This window comes from Synchiropus splendidus, chromosome 1, assembly GCF_027744825.2.
Source record: "Synchiropus splendidus isolate RoL2022-P1 chromosome 1, RoL_Sspl_1.0, whole genome shotgun sequence".
Lineage (NCBI taxonomy): Eukaryota > Metazoa > Chordata > Actinopteri > Syngnathiformes > Callionymidae > Synchiropus > Synchiropus splendidus.
The window spans coordinates 37,797,226-37,815,107 of record NC_071334.1 but is presented as its reverse complement, the minus strand read 5'-3'; the positions used below and the strand labels follow the sequence as shown (position 1 = coordinate 37,815,107).

At 44.3% G+C, this 17,882-nt stretch overlaps 1 protein-coding gene across 1 annotated transcript; it reads left to right on the top strand.

The window, feature by feature from the left end:
• Positions 1-5,229: 5,229 nt before the first annotated feature.
• Positions 5,230-9,541, top strand: LOC128752596 (cellular tumor antigen p53-like; the record flags this gene model as incomplete). Its single annotated transcript, XM_053853970.1, has 2 exons — positions 5,230-5,239; positions 9,180-9,541. Coding segments are annotated over exons 1-2 (372 nt in total), but the record flags the coding sequence as incomplete, so codon positions are not given.
• Between the last annotated feature and the right edge of the window lie 8,341 nt (positions 9,542-17,882).

Here is a 17,882-nt window from a genome sequence, read left to right as displayed (position 1 = left end):
ACAAACGTCTTTTTCATTGAATCACAACTTTTCTGAGGATTACATTTTATTAACAAAACATGAAAACACACCAACATTATTTATAAATGATTAAACTTATTTTATATACAAAACATCAAAACACACCATTATTAACAAATGCCCGAGCAGTTCACCAGACAAAACAGACCTTCATCTACTCACTATTATCTGCAACACATTCAACATTCACTCTCAGGTCTCTCTGATCACGACATTCATTCATAAACGTTTCCATGTCGTCCATGTCGTCAAAAACGAACATGAAAGGATCCCTGGCATCAGTGCCATCTCCATTGTCCTCCAGCAGACGCCTAACAGCGTCCTCCTGCTCCTGCTCTGTCATACCATGGAATGCGGGCACCCTCCACTTACTCTTGAAGACACCTGGGTTTTCATCTATCCACTGGACGGCCAGGTAGAGATCCTGCACAGTTGTCGACTGATCCTGCAGCAAAGTAAAATAGCACATATTGCCATCACCCCAAAACACAAGATACTATTGCTAGTACTGGTGTTATTCAAGTGTAGGGAATACCAAAACTGGATTGTTCCAGGCCCTTCTGCGGGGCAGCCGAAGAAGAGGCTCAAGTCCACCACGGAGCAGTTCTTTAGCCTCCTGGGTCCAGAAGGCAAATCGCTGACCATGCCTTTAGAATAATCCAATTAATTCATTATTTGATCAGTACAATTCAAATGACTGATTGAAATGTTATCTTACCCTTCAATGGAGAACCTCTCCATTAGCTGCACACACCACCACTTGCGGACAGACACCATGTCACTCTGAAAGACGCATTAAAATTTGATTCAAATTAAGAAGGTAATGTTTTGCTTACTGACACATGATTTAAACTCACCTCAGAAAAGTGAAATGGACGGTCGGTGCAAATGCAGAGAGCGTACTGTCAAATAAAAACAGATGTTTACATTTAGAGAATGGATGAGATAAATATGCAAGGACATGTTTACCATGAGCATCATGACTCCACAGTGGTTGGAGGAGGTTTGTTGAGGAAAGCCCTAAAAAACACAACATAACATCAATTTAGATTTTGAAATAAATTAAGTTGGCTATGCCAATTAGATGTGTACATCAAAGTCACTGCCAGTTTTCTCCCGCCATGGTCCAGTATCAAGTGATGTGGCGATTCGTCTAGGAAATAACAATGAGAGCACAGTTACATACCATATAACCACTAATTTACCAAATTATTTGAAGGTTCTTACCCATAGCCATTGAACGAGGCTAAAATATGAACTGCTTGTTGCAAGACAAGGCTAATCAAATCAGAAGCCACAGAACAAGGCTCCAATACAAACCATGAGCCACGGAACAAGGCTCCAATACAAACCAAAAGCCAGTGAACAAGGCTTATTTCCCCAACGATGCTGTAGGACAGGACCAACGACGACATTGTTTAATATCCACCTAAAGATTGCTCTATATGACTCATCTCCAAAACCATGAGGAAGAAGAGAATCCAAAAAGAGGATCTCTTTTTCTTTAACCAGTAACCCCTGCAATGGACAAATGTGGATATAACAGTTACACAGGCACATAAACATTGCAGGAGTTGAATGAATTTGATGAATGATTTTTCACTCAACACATAGCAAGTAGTGATCTGACTGGTTCTGTTGACGACTCCATGCTGGAAACATAATGACATCCTTTGATCTCATGTTGTCCTGGCATTACAAAAACAAAACAAAAACAAGACAGTCATTACATTTTCATGTCGGAAACATTCAATCTTAATAGTGAAATAACTCACCATCAGACCAACTAAGGGGTCTACATGATCCAACTTCCAGGTGGGCACGACAAACATATCCACAATATGAACGTCCTTCCCCTGAGTAAATCAGACATCAATATGTATATACTGTAAATTTTGAATTTGAATTTTAAAAAATTACATATTGCTGAGCAGCTTCTTGAATGAGCCTCAGGCAGGCATTTCCAATCTAAAAGAGAATGGATCAAGACAAAGAAATCATTCTATGTTTAAGACATTATGACTCTTTTAAGTTTCCTTAAATACAAAGATCTAAATAAACATACAGATGAATCCATGCATCGTGGAAGGCCCAAAGTCCAGAATTCCTCGCGAACAAGACAGAGATTGCCATCTTTGACAATAAGTTCCTTTGCAGGACGACTGGTGTCCAGTACATAGGACAACTAGAATGCAAGATCACACCATGCCATTAGTGAATATATTAGGATTTAGCTAATTAAATCTTTTTGCCATGGAAAACAGATAGAGATATCACTTGCCAGTTTATCCTGAAGAGGACCCAACTTCTGCTCCCATATCTCTCCACATGAAGCGTAAAGATGATCATCCTGCTTATCAGTCCAATATGGGTGGTCATGCCAAAACGCTATCTTGCTCAGACGACTAAGACCTAATAACAAAGAAAACATGAGTGGTTGACAAGATTTTTGAGGTGAAAATGAGGAAGAAATTTGAAATAAAATTCATACTCTCCAATCTCCTATATGGCCTGAGGCGCTTTATGTTGAGCATCCGGTGCTTCCCATCACTTTTTCTCACTGTTGCCACGCCTTTTGAAGAGATGCTGGTAACAGTGAAGGGACCCTCATGCTGACTGGACATGGCCGCTGAACGAAACCGATCTTTGGGGCTTCCTGAGATGAGGACATCATCTCCAACATTGACTGTGCACACTCGAACAGACTTTTTCTTACGCATAGCGTAAGATTTCTTCTGTCTTTCCTGTGCCAGTTCAATGTTTTGAAGGACCTATCATGTGAAAATGGTATTAGTTTCTCATTAACAAGATACTTTGTATCATGAATTGGACACACCTTCTCATTCAGGAGTCTTATCTTATCAACTGTGGTGTCCATGTCTTCCTCTGGATCTCCAACCTCCCATGAATCTCCAATCGGACAAGCATTCATCACTTCAGGAAAGCGAGGATGTCGGTGAAACATGAGGAAAAACGGAGTGTACTTTGTGGAGGCCTGAAGACAAAGACATTATTATTATGATATTATTATGATTTATGATCACTTCAGATAAAAAAAACCCTAAAGACAAGATTGCTCGGACCTGTGAAGTTGTGTTAATGCCATACACGACTGCTGGAAGGTGGATGTCCCAGTCGTTGTGTGACTCGTTGACATATCGTCTCAGAGCCCGCTTGACATTCTGGTTTGTCCTCTCATCCTAAACAGTAAAGGAAAAAAACATCTGAACTTAATGGGCAATACTTATCTAACTCACAACCCATCCATCCATCCATCCATCCATCCATCCTCCACCGCTTATCCATTGTCGGCTCGCGGGGGCACGCCAAATGCTCATTCCCGGGCAACATCCTCCAGCTCCGACACAACCCAAAAGACAGAAATAAAAAATGCAAACATTGAAATTATTATTTGAACAAGTACCCTTAATCTGAGATAATTGTTTGAAATTGTATATAAGAGAAATATAAAAAACACCTGTCCATTTGTCTGGGGGTGATAGGCACTGGAAACGGCATGTTTGATGTTCAAAATCTTGAAGATGCTCGAGTTTAGCTGTGGATTGTAATTAACATTAATCATTATAAACAACAAGAGTAAATACTTAAAGACTTGTGTATACTTTATATAATTACCTCATTCACAAACTCCTTTCCTTGATCAGTGATGATTTTCCTGACCATGCCGTAGGAATACAGCTTGTTGACCACGGCAGAACACACCTCACTTGCACTCTTGCTGCACAGTGGCTGAGCAACAACCCACTTGGTGTAGAGGTCTGTCATAGTCAGGATATATTTCTGGCCTCGAGCAGTCTCAGGGAGAGGGCCAATGAGGTCCAAGCCAACCACATCCCACGCTTCGTTAACCTAGCGGAATAACAGCAATTTATATATTTAGTGATCATTTTTTTTGCATTTCATTGAGCAAAAATGTTATGCACCCCACCTTGATCGGATGCAACGTTGGTGTCTGTGTACTAATGGGATCATTGAGTTGGCATCGATGGCAGCACCTCACCTGGTACAAAGAAAAGTAAATTTTACACAACCTTATTTTAACTTACATAGTTATTGTATTTGAGTACTTACCCAGTCATACACGTCCTTCTTTAAAGTTGACCAGTAATAACCAGCAACAACCTTGTCTCTGGTGGCTCTCAAACCACGATGATTTCCTGTCCCTGGATGATCGTGGCATTCGTGGAGGACAGACCTCTTTTCCTCCTCAGTGAACACCACCAAACGGAGATATTGCCCATTAGTTCCAGTGTAGAACATCCTGCCATCTTCCAAAAGAATAAGTTTAGTTACATTTAAACAGAAACATAACATGTAACATGCATACACATACAGACACAGACACACTGGTGTCTTTGTCCATACTTTGAGAATGTCTTTAATGTTTCTTTTGTTTGCATCTCTGCTGTTGACGTGAACATGCATCTATCTAGTTTTTACATGTGAAGTACGAAGTGTAAATTATTAATAAATATGCCAGTTTTTTTATTAAATACAATTATTAACACGTAATTAATATAAGAATAATATGCCTCAATTTATTTTTGCAATGTATGTTATAGAACATAAAAGGTAATTAGAAATACGATTACTTACTAAAATGACTGCCAATGTTGCTATTTCCTGTCAAGTTAGTCAATTTTTCATACATTTCAATATAAAGCTGCGAGCAGAGCGGCGCATATCTTGTTTTTCAATCTTTGACAAGCTGGAGTCAAAGACGCCGGTCAAGAGAAACTCCCTGAAACGCTTGAGGTACTCAAAATTCTTCATCTTTGGCGGACAGATGTGGAGCACAACCTGCTTCTCTCGATGATTCGATGAAGTACACGTGGGTGCAGTGACGTAAGCACGTTATGCTAATTCATAAATTAGCATAACTTCATAAATTATGCGCATGTGGACAGGAAACTACGTCTTGATACACCCATGTGCGCATGCGGACAGGAAATGACGTCATAAAACTGAGCCCTGGAAGCAAAACGGGATGAAGAAGCAAATAGGGCAGTGACAATGGTGAACCGGGCATCAGTGACGTAAAAAATGATGTAAGTGCTGACGCAATTGACACTAATATGATCTATCACCGAACATGTATCCTTTTGAGGGAAGGACTTCAAAAGGCCACCTGGAGAAAAAACAAGATAAGTTATAGATATGACTAATTGGCTTGGCGTGAGAAAACGGATGTCGGTATGTCTTCAAAGCCGTGTGTGGCTATATAAGCGCACGGAGATGTGACCCTGGGTTCTTGCTCTTTTTGGATCTTCGCCCGCGTCTGTCCGCTGTAAGTTTTTATCCTATCTTGGGACGGTGCTCTTGCTGTTTGCTCTCGGACCATTTGATTTTAACTCATCTTTTATTTCTCTTTTACTATTTTTGAATTAATCCTTTTTATTGAAGTGTTTTTGATTATATGGTTTTTGAAGTATATGTACTAGTACCAGCGTCTGGCGGTACTTTTTGATATTGTTGGGTATCAGCGTCTGGCGATACCCTTGAGTTTATGGATTTTATTATTTTTGGTTGACTTTGCTGTTTTTACTATTCTTTTATTAATTTTTTGAAGAAACATTTTTGTGACAAAAAACAAAATAAAATTGAGTACGAATTAAGTACTGAAAAGGCACAACGGCGTTGATCCCTGACTACTAAAGAATCAACTGGCTCCTACCTACTACCATCAATTGGGTTATAGGTGAGTTATTGTTTGATTTCCTCCTGTTGCACATTTAATGAGTGTCTCACATGGTAGCATTATTCCATCCTGAATTATTGTGTCAATGATTAGGTGGTAGTTTTAGGCATTTATGGGGAAAATGTTATTTGAAAGGAATGGATTTAGGATCCGATCATGAGTCCCTAAACGAAGTTAAGTAAAGAGACTACGGTAAGAGGTGTAGCATTGTAAGGTCAAGAACCTGTTTCTTAACAGGTCGGGCTAATTAAATAACCCGCTCAGTGAAGCGCCGACACTACTCACTAATATAATAAGGTATAGTTGATATGCTTATTATAGTTTTAGAACCGTGTCCGCAACAAGAGGCTGACTGAGTTGACCAACCTAGGGGCCCTTTACCAGAGAGGCAAAGGGAGGTAGTGTGCTTGGAACTAGGGACGGCTTATGTTATAGCTAATCGCCTTGTACACAAGACCTTGAAAACCTAAACCCGACGACATGGCGCCCGAACAGGGACATGATTGAAAAACGTACAATCTATTTGTGAGTAACTGGACCACAGATTAAAATTCTGGCGGGAAAAGTTCGGTAGTGAATAGATGGATCCTACAATCTCTGAGTTTTGAATCAAAGAGAAAGATTCAGGCTCTATCACTCGACAACGTACAATCGTGTTGACTCTACAATTTACCGAAAGACTGTCCCTTGGGACTGATCACCCCGAGCAGGATAGTTAAAGTATTAAGGTAATTGTAGTACAACTATATAATATAGCTGGAATACAGAAGTACAGCAAAAAGTCCCGTGAGGCCTTATAACGGGCACCCCATGGTAAGGAGTCCGCTAAGGACAACTGGGGAACTGCAGCAGGAAGCAGCGGCATAGTTCGGGAAACTGTTCATAGCCGGTAAAGTGAATTCCTTAAAAATATTTTGACTGAGATTGAAAAATGGAAATGAGCAAAGAGGTTGTGCCAAAAAGTGGTGGAGCTCTTACGAGAAGAGCTTCCATGGATAATGCCGCCGTGTGCACTTCCAAGCACTTTCGTTCAAGGTTGGAGCAGGAAGGGATACGACATGTCTTATCCATCCCGCATCAATCCAACACTAACGGAGTCCGCGGAACGTGCAGTACGCGCGGCAAAATCACAAATACTACTGTATAAGCACAGATGGCACTTACCTGAAAACCTCTTTGCCATTAACCAACAACTCAGTCTCCCCAAGTTACGGGGTTCTACCCCTGCCCACTCTCACAAGCACTCTGTATCGTTATAGGTGGGAAGTGAGTTGTGGATACTTGCCACCGGAAAATCTACCACTATAGTAAAAGTCGAAGGGAACGTACTTACGGGTAAAGATGGCCACAGGTACCACCCCAAGCAACTACGACTTAAGTATAAAAATCAGGATGGAAGCTGACCGAGACCATGTGCCAGGTTGGGTTCTGGAGGTTGGGGAGGACTATGTGAAGATGCTCCCCGACCGAGTCTTCCCAAATAATGGCCTTTTGGTCATGGCCTGGAATGGTGTTAATCATTCCTGGAAAAAAGGGATTGTTATGCCCTATACTCACCCCACCACCAGTGTTAGATGGTCTAACTATGAGCCTGGTGACTGTGTCCTTTGTGCTGCGCCTGTTTTTGCCCTAATTTGGTCTGGAGATGCAAAGTACAAGCAAGAGCACCGTCCTAAGCGAGCGGAAGTGGGCGCTGAACACTTGATGTGCGGGATTGAATTAATGGGGTCTGCCCCCTTCACGTTTTGCAAATGCTGCTGGGACTCGTGGTGATGTCGATATCAAATACTACGCAAAGACACCCATTGTGGGCCATGCACCTGTGGCCGACGTAACGGGGTTTGGAATGTGTGCGATACTGGCACCCCCTGGCAGATAAACCCAGCAAAGTTCTTGGCGCTGCGGTATCGTTTCCACTCAAACGATCACCTTCCTCAGCCACCGTTTGCTTTACGGGCCAGTGTCATAGATTCTTGGAACTGCCCCATTCTGATATACCAGACTGTGATGACTATTGGCTATGACAGATTGTCATCTAAACAGGAAAAGAAACTCTCAGTCATCCCCAGGGATACCATCATGAAGTGGGAAGACTTTCTCCCTTGGAAGTGGGAGGATGGCTTGCGTTTGTCTGGAGATGGAAGCCTATCCTTGCCAGGCTATAGCCAGAGAGATTGGGAATCCACCTCCATGGGAAGGTGGTGGACCGAGCAAATATGGCCCCAAGATAGAGTGGCTAAGCGGAGAATATTCTGCCCAGACGTGTACAACTACCCGCATTTAACCAACAATAAGAGGATTTTTACAACTTCTGGAACCTTGCCCAGGCATGCTAAGGAGGTACAGGAAGCCAGGGTCTCCACTATTGAACGTAACCTTATTCTTGTTACTGAATGCGGCCCACGTGTAGTGTCTGGGACCGCCCATGTCCTTATCTTGTTCACTGGCTTCATATGGTGCCCGTTGGGGGACTTGATGATACTGACTAATGTCTCGATCCCGGTCAGACCTGTAGCAAGGACAAAGGTGATTGGATGGTGGTCAGCCTGGCTGAGGAGGAGAGCTAAGCTCAGCCGTACTGGATTTACTGAAGCTGTCTTGGATCATGAGATGCCAGGCAGCACGTTTTTCCAGCAGCACCTAGGACCATGCCTGGGAGGTGCGATTGGTCCAGAGGGGGAGAGGAATAATCCCAAGAACAGTTCGGCTATTATGAACCAATCAGGAGAGATCAAAAAGACGGCGTCGCAAGAACTAATGCCACCACCCTCTTCTCACCCACAGGATCTTGATAGTCCTGGGTCAGAAGACGAGGAGGTGCCTAAAGTACGCGATAAAGGCAAGCGACCAGCTAGTGGTAAGCAATCGCGATTAGCCCTCCTTCTCAAAAGAAGAAAGGGAAAGAAGAATAATGAATTAATGGGATAAATTCTGGTATTGGAGAGCTAGGCGCTGGTGGCAGTTTAAGGCGAGACAACAATTGGCATATAAAGATCAGGCCAAGGATATACAGCACCAGACACCAGCTACAATTTCCAGGAAACAAATGAAACGCGACAAAATGATCAAGGAATGGGAGAAAACCACTAGGATGTCTCCCTTGAGTCTTTTTATAATTGGAATGCTACTATTTATATTAATATTAGTAATAGCCTCATGGTCAAATATAGTCTATGAACATATGACCTATACCAGCAGTGTCACCCGACGTTGGAAATCGAAAACAGTACGTTGTAGAAACTGCACCGTCTTAACCCCGGATACGAAAGAAATATCCTTGCCAATTGCAACAGATAAAAATGGCACTCAATTTGATCAAGCTCTATGGATAAAACAAGCAATTGTCTACCTAAATATCCATGGAGCTATAAGTGGCCCTTGTGAGTATGAGAAACCAAAACTTGATAGTCAGGAAGTGAAGAGTCAGGTGACCGTCAAGACACTAAAACGGAGCACGTGGCAGAGGTGGTCCGCCGCTGCCCCCACCACCAAAATGAGGACGCTGCAGAAAACAGCAGCCACTTGATTCGGCTCGAGGGCAGCCAACTGGCACTGTATTATGAAGACCCCAACACGAAGAGGCATAGTGTGACTGTGCCGTATGAACCGCCTCAGCTTGGCTCTCGCCATACGACCATTTTGCCGTCATACATGTGCAACAGCTCATGCATGGGGGGCATGAATTACCGGCCTATCCTCACCATCCTTACGCTGGAAACCACTGATGGTAACGTGCTGGGGAGAAGGTGTTTTGAGGCACGAATCTGTGCGTGCCCTGGACGGGACAGAAAGACAGAGGAGGAAAACGGCACCAAGCAAGAAAAGTGGAAAAAAGTCAATGGACAAAGGGTATAGCTAGGTTTGAATTAGGCAACCTGCTTATGTCTTAAGGATTAAGGTACTGGCCACGAAAGTACTTGAGGGGGAAGTAAATAAGGAAGATCTTAGGATGAAAATCATAATTTTAACCTGAGTGTTAGGCACCATTTTAATAATATTAGTATTACTTAACTTCAAAGTTACCCAGTTCTCCTAAAAAGAAGACTGGTGTCGAAGGATGAACAATACACTGTGTAAAACCATAGTTACTTAGAGTTCTCTTAAAACTCTCCTAGGGTGGAGAGAGAGAGAAAGAGAGTGAGAGATCAAAACTACCACTGTAATAACAGAAAAATACATCTTAATCAGTACCAAAGTATTAGTTTACGATATCACTTCAGGACTGATTAAAATGAAAATTAAATTATACAAATTTGCAGAGCAATGTACTACGCTCCATGGCTCTTACCCACGATTACATTAAAATACTCATAAGTGTTTAAACACAGCACGGAACCAGACAATAGTTTGGACACTCTTCTGGATGACATGGGCGTGTATTGGAGCAGATGCACTGACGTTCCGTCTACATCAATAGGAGACTCAAGGTAACGCCTCCATCCGCAAGCACATAAAAAGAGCTGCGCAGCAAGTATCTCAAGTTTAGTCACGCTGAACATGGCAAGCAACCAGACGAACACCACCGGGTATCACCCAGAGAGTCCTCCCCAGATAGGGACAGATTTTATTGATCTTGCGATGCTGTCCATTTTGCAAGTAATATTTGTTCCTCCATTGCATAAACAAAAGACGTGCCTTGGGTGCATCCTCGGATTAATAGTAGGGTGCATTCGCTTTTTCGTTAGAAAAGCATCCCCTTTACATGCCTCGTTCAACCTCATTGGATGCGCGGGTTTAAATTTAAGCCCTCAGAGACCATGGCTTTGGCCGACCGCGGTCACCATAGTATACGTACTGGACAGTCTGTACACCGAATTGGCCCTTTTGTTTTGCATAGGTTCTCAGTGTACCTATTGCATTATAGCAGGAACGGCGATATATTTCATACTCATAGGTTTATTGCTGACATTAATTTGGTCAACCCTGGGGAGGTATAAAAGGGCAGCACTTAATCTTACTGCGCAATGGATAATTCTGATGATATGGATTCTGTTCAAAAAGTTAGCTGGAGGAACTTCTTTGTATGTCTCTGTGTTTTATATAGGTTACCTGATGGGGACTTGTTACCCCATAAAGATATGGAAAACTTCGAACAGCATAAGGCTGTTTGGGATGGCGTCTACTGTTCGTAGACCTTCTCAGAATTGACATCTTGTAATGTTTCTACAGGGCTCAATTGTGATTACGGACGGGAACAACAAAGCAGATCAATGGGATCCATGGCACACGCAAAAAACGAGAGTCCTGTATGCCCTAGATGTGATCATGGAGCCCCTTGATCCCGGAACCAAAGTCCGCCCTGTAGACAGAGGAAGACATAGGATTTTTAGTTGGGGACCCTCCACCAAAATGGTTGAATATTGGAGGGGTGAGCCCCGCATGAGATTTACAGCAAAGGTGTCACGCGGTGTACTTACCCAAGATCATAAAAAGAAGGTCCAAAAATTGTGGATACCGCATGAAATCAAAGCAAAGGATCGGGTTGTGTGGTCATTCGAAAAGGAGACCCCGTTCATTCTCCAGGCATGGCCACGTTTTGTGGTAATGTGCCGGGAGAACGAGCCATTGAACCATTGGCTCCCAGTTGTTTGTGCTGAACTCTGGGAGTTTACGTTCCCCGGGGATGATAAGCTGCCCCCGTTGACCACGTACGCCATTAGGGCGTACCATTGTAAAATAGGACCTGGGCAGACATCCTGGATTGAACGCGGAGCATTCCATCCCCCGTATATGATGGAGGGAATGGTGCTGAAAACCGAACAGGTGGGAGAAATATACAACGAAGACTTGGGAAATGTTAGCCCAGCCAGACCTTGGGGGCCAGGAAACATTCAGCCAGGCTACCAACCTCCCGGAAAGCAGATTTACCTCTATGACCCAAACTTACTGATGGTGACTCAATGGCAGAAAGATGTCGTGAGTGTGTATGAGGACTGGGAGGAGTGCGTCGTCAGGGAGCATGATGAATTGTGGCATGGGGGGTTTGGTTCACAACATTACCAAGGAGGATATTGTCCTAGTGGTTACTATGAGTGGATCGAAAGGTTGTTGAAAGGCAGATCAGTGGTGCCCACGGCTCTTGGTTGGCATATGCAAAGACCAGTCACTTGGGAAAAATTCGCCCGACTGGTGATGAGTGGAGCTAAGGAGGAAGCAATGGCGGTGTTGGATGGGAATCGCGACTGGAGGCGCCCTGCCATGCTCCAACAGTACAAACGGCAACTCGGGAGGCCCGCCCCCCGGAGACCAAACCCGGCGAGACGTTGGGCAAGGAGAGCCGCGACATCCAGTAGCGCAGAGGTGGCCTCTGGAGGGAGAAGCAATCTCCCGTCCAATGACGAGACACCTGCTAGCTCGGAGTCGGTAGCTACTCCAGCCTCAAGGGCACCCAAGTGTCGGAGGGCCTCCGTGTCTGTACCGATGTACCCTGAGCCAGTGCGGTCCTCTCCCGAACCACTGCCGAATGCCCCACCACCTTCACAAAGTAGTGCAGTTGAGGACAGCCAGGAAGAACAGCCAAATCACCAAGGAGATGCCAGCGCAGCAAATTGTGCTTATTGCAAGGGAGAATTAGTAGCCCTTAAAGATCCACTCCTTTGTAAGCACGATGGCCATATCCTGGGAAGTTGCCACCTGTGTGGGTTAAACATGAGGGACACTAGCTTTGTCTTCCCTGATGTAGGACAGTTCGTAGCAGGCCCCGTTAATGGCTCTCACCCGGGGACAGATGGCCCTGTGGAGATGAACCCCGGAAGCATGCTAAACCCTGTACCCCCGGCATCACCAAGACGCCAGACACCTTCTCCTCAAACTGAAGACTCCAGTGATCTGTGCCCCACATCTTCTCAATCTGCAAGCCACTCGACTCCAGCCCCACGAAATGAATATTCACCCACCACTCCCCAATATGAGGTTCCAGGTCCCGCAGCGTCTGAGGATTGTGGTAGAGAACCTAATGACTACACTGCCCCTTTGACGTCCAGCCCTACGTCGCCTGGTGTGCCAAGATCGGCATCGGCACTGATGTGGATCTGCTACTACGTGAACATGATGAGAGAATTGGATGATCTCGAGTCCCTGATGAGACAACGAAATGATGACGACGAAGGAATCGGACCACTGGACTTTGACGAATTGGACAAATGGTGAAGGACGATATTTTCGGAGGGGGATGTTGTATACACTGGAAGTTCGAAAATATTATAATCAAAACCTGCTAAATAATATTTGATATTGTTTCTGTTTTTATCATTAGTGGACCTGCTAAATAATATTTGATATTGTTTCTGTTTTTATCATTAATGGACCTGCTAAATAATATTTGATATTGTTTCTGATTTTTTATCATTAATTGTTTAATGTTTCGAACTTTAGTGAACCTGTATGCTTTTGATCGTGCGCGTTTGAACTCATGAACAGCTGTGTGCTTGGATCTGAGAATGACCTTGTAGGCGCGCTCGCTTGAAGTCATGAGAAAGTGGCCATCTTGAACTTAGTTTGAACTTGTGCGCACGTGCTGGCAAAATGGAGTGGATGTACTGACCTAATATGGTGAACCGGGCATCAGTGACGTAAAAAATGATGTAAGTGCTGACGCAATTGACACTAATATGATCTATCACCGAACATGTATCCTTTTGAGGGAAGGACTTCAAAAGGCCACCTGGAGAAAAAACAAGATAAGTTATAGATATGACTAATTGGCTTGGCGTGAGAAAACAGATGTCGGTATGTCTTCAAAGCCTTGTGTGGCTATATAAGCGCTCGGAGATGTGACCCTGGGTTCTTGCTCTTTTTGGATCTTCGCCCGCGTCTGTCCGCTGTAAGTTTTTATCTTATCTTGGGACGGTGCTCTTGCTGTTTGCTCTCGGACCATTTGATTTTAACTCATCTTTTATTTCTCTTTTACTATTTTTGAATTAATCCTTTTTATTGAAGTGTTTTTGATTATATGGTTTTGAAGTATTTTTAATTATACGGTTTTTGAAGTGTTTTTGATTATATGGTTTTTGAAGTATATGTACTAGTACCAGCGTCTGGCGGTACCTTTTGATATTGTTTGGTATCAGCGTCTGGCGATACCCTTGAGTTTATGGATTTTATTATTTTTGGTTGACTTTGCTGTTTTTACTATTCTTTTATTAATTTTTTGAAGAAACATTTTTGTGACAAAAAACAAAATAAAATTGAGTACGAATTAAGTACTGAAAAGGCACAACGGCGTTGATCCCTGACTACTAAAGAATCAACTGGCTCCTACCTACTACCATCAATTGGGTTATAGGTGAGTTATTGTTTGATTTCCTCCTGTTGCACATTTAATGAGTGTCTCACATGGTAGCATTATTCCATCCTGAATTATTGTGTCAATGATTAGGTGGTAGTTTTAGGCATTTATGGGGAAAATGTTATTTGAAAGGAATGGATTTAGGATCCGATCATGAGTCCCTAAACGAAGTTAAGTAATGAGACTACGGTAAGAGGTGTAGCATTGTAAGGTCAAGAACCTGTTTCTTAACAGGTCGGGCTAATTAAATAACCTGCTCAGTGAAGCGCCGACACTACTCACTAATATAATAAGGTATAGTTGATATGCTTATTATAGTCTTAGAACCGTGTCCGCAATAAAAGGCTGACTGAGTTGACCAACCGAGGGGCCCTTTACCAGAGAGGCAAAGGGAGGTAGTGTGCTCGGAACTAGGGACGGCTTATGTTATAGCCAATCGCCTTGTACACAAGACCTTGAAAATCTAAAACCCGACGACATGGCGCCCGAACAGGGACATGATTGAAAAACGTACAATCTATTTGTGAGTAACTGGACCACAGATTAAAATTCTGGCAGGAAAAGTTCGGTAGTAAATAGATGGATCCTACAATCTCTGAGTTTTGAATCAAAGATAGATTCAGGCTCTATCACTCGACAACGTACGATTGTGTTGATTCTACAACTTACCAAGAGACTGTCCCTTGGGACTGATCACCCCGAGCAGGATAGTTAAAGTATTAAGGTAATTGTAGTACAACTATATAATATAGCTGGAATACAGAAGTACAGCAAAAAGTCCCGTGAGGCCTTATAACGGGCACCCCATGGTAAGGAGTCCGCTAAGGACAACTGGGGAACTGCAGCAGGAAGCAGCGGCATAGTTCGGGAAACTGTTCATAGCCAGTAAAGTGAATTCCTTAAAAATAATTAGACTGAGATTAAAAAATGGAAATGAGCAAAGAGGTTGTGCCTAAAAGTGGTGGAGCTCTTAAGAGAAGAGCTTCCATAGCCGAGTCTGAGGTTGTGACTGCTCCCCCTGATATGTGGGTAATGGGGTCCTTCCTGATAATCGATACACGATTATAAAACCAGGAATTTTGGGATATCTTGCCACCCGGCTCGTATACGCTTCTGAACCCACGAAGATGTCAGAGACCAACCGATGGTGCGGGGGTAGCTCGTTGGGTAAAAGAAAAATTTGGTGAACAAGTCGAGAAGTTTGATCAAGAATACTCTGAGAACTGGGACCCAGGCGAGGCACGTCCTTTGGACACAGGGGAGTCGAAGTTACAAACGATATCAATGGCTCATTACTCGCCATATGACGACAAGAACCACGAGGGCTCCTTTCGGATGCTTTCAGAAACTTATTACAACTCCTTGAGCCATGCTAAAACGGAAGCTGTCATAATTCCTGTCTTCGGAACCGGGGTGTTTAATTACCCTCTCGAGAAGGCAGTGCAAACTTGTCTTGAACATGCTCAACATTGGGTGAACTATAACTTTGAATCCGCCCGAATGGTGATCCTCTTGGCCTCCGAGGCTGGGCTACGGCAGGAAATTATCAAACAACTGGTAGAGAGGATTAAGGTGTATCCGGTGAAAGTTCAGGATTATGCAGCGACTCACAATTGTCCGCTTGACGCAACCTTGGTTGATGGTTTAATGAAGAAGCCCAAAGTGAGCAAGTTGTATAAGGAGTCTACCCATGACCATGACGCAGGGAGTATTACTGAAAGTTTTGCAAGTCAATACCAGCACTACCCAAGCCCTGCTAGGCCGGGGATTTATCCCCGAGGTGAACTCCAAAATGTTCAATCGATGTACCAAGCAACTGGTACACTACCCCTGACAAATAAGGGACCATTGGACACCGCGTTACAAGAGATAGTCAAACTTCCGACTGCGCCACCCGCCTATGAAGCTGACCCAGCTCTTAGGGACCATGGCTATGCCACGCCAGCGAGGGTCCGCTTTCTTGATTCGTTAGAAAATGACCCCGATGATGGAGAATCCCTGAGCCCGAGTGAAACTGACAGAGGAGTCATTGCAAGAAGTTTGGAGAGGATGTCAGAGCAACTTAGTGCGATAACACGGCAAATAGGAAGCCAACAAGATCAACTCGACAGGAGTTTGAGTCAGGGAGGATTAGAATGCATTTTAGGTTCCCAGGGAAATCGCCCGCAACCTATACAACCACTCAATCCCTCTAATGGCTCATTAGGGGCCTTGGATCTCAACGCCTCGGAAAACCCTGATGTCAGAGACCTAGGATCGAGTGAGCCGGCCTTGGGTGAAATCCCAGTCATTAGAATGGATAATGGATCCATGTTTGTCATTTTACACACTTCAACGGCCAAGTACAAGCCAACTGGGGACAATGTAGTGATCCCCATAAGGAAGTGGAATGGACTGGAGGAAGTGAGGGCATTCACTCCGTGGAGAAAGAAAATTGGTAAAAGGGACTTCGATCACCGTCTCTCACTTTTGGGAGAAGAGGTTCGTGACCGAAATTACCGAGCTCTAGAACAGGTCCATCAGTTAGATTTTACTGAGTGCGAGGATTCCCCCGTAGCCGCCGTTTATGTGACGCCACTGGTGCATTCGCGTTCTGTAGAGGGGCAGATACACGCTGGAGCCAGTAAAATTGCTCGGCTTGAGTTGTCTAAGGTGACCCTTGACCTTAATCCCCCCGAATCATTGGGAGTCCTCACAAATGCACAGCTAGCACGGTGGGTGACCGCCACCTATGCGACGCTGACCTCATTAGGTTACTTTGAGACAGTTACGTGTCTGATAGGGAACCGACAACTAGCAAAGACACTATATGACACAGTGTTACTTTTGAAGCAGGATAAATTTACAAAGTATCTGGAAAATTCCCCTCAGCTACAACGTGGCCTAGAGGATGAGGAGCACAGAGAGCCAGAGGAACCTCGGGTACCCTTTCGACCCTCCTCTGCGTCTACACCACGTCCCCCAACCCCCTTACCTAGATCTCCGCGGGTTGAACAATCACCTTCACCCCCCACTGACCGTCAACCCACCCGAATGGTACAAGCAAGAAATTCTAGAGGGCGAAAGATAACGTGGGGAGAGTATGATGCCACCAAATTGCCGTGCGACCCCGATGAGGAAGGATTAAGAGAATGCCCTACGGCTCATGCTTATGATCCAGTTGTACACCAGCAACCTCCGGAGCCAGATTGGAACAAAGAAATAATCACACCTCAATGGTTTCCTCATGATAGGAAAGAAAGGGCCCGGAGAATGCGATCTCCCTCCTCTGAGGAAATAGGTGGATGGCAGGGAGTGTCTAGGTCCTTTAAACAAGCATATCTCGCACGAGGATATGATGCTCATCGCAATTCCTTAACAGATATCTACTCCCACATGCCCAGGGCCACCCGCTTGCCGACAGACTCATGGGAGAGACGGTCTCCATGCCCCTCAGACTCCGACGACCAGAGTAACGATGACTCCGGCAGTGATAGTGACCCGACTCTGGGTCCGCAGCCAGACCCCCCAACTCCTTCAAGACAGGGTAGCAGGATGGCCTCCACAGGAAGGATAGGACGACAGCGTACTCAGCTGGCGGTCTCAATCCTTGCAGGGGGCCCCCCATCAGAGCCCAGACAAAACACTGACGTTAGAGTGTCAAATAAAATTACTGTAGCAGACCTGTGTAAGGCACTTCCGAAAAGGAAAGATAAGGAATCCAACTGCGAATACGTTAGAAGGTTGAATAAGGAATTGTCTCCATCTCAAATGGCTGACCCGGTTATTAGTAAATATGTCTCCAAAGGGAACGGACTAGACTTAGTTCAAGGTCAGACATTAATGGATTTGCTGACCTCCGATATGGCTACTCTG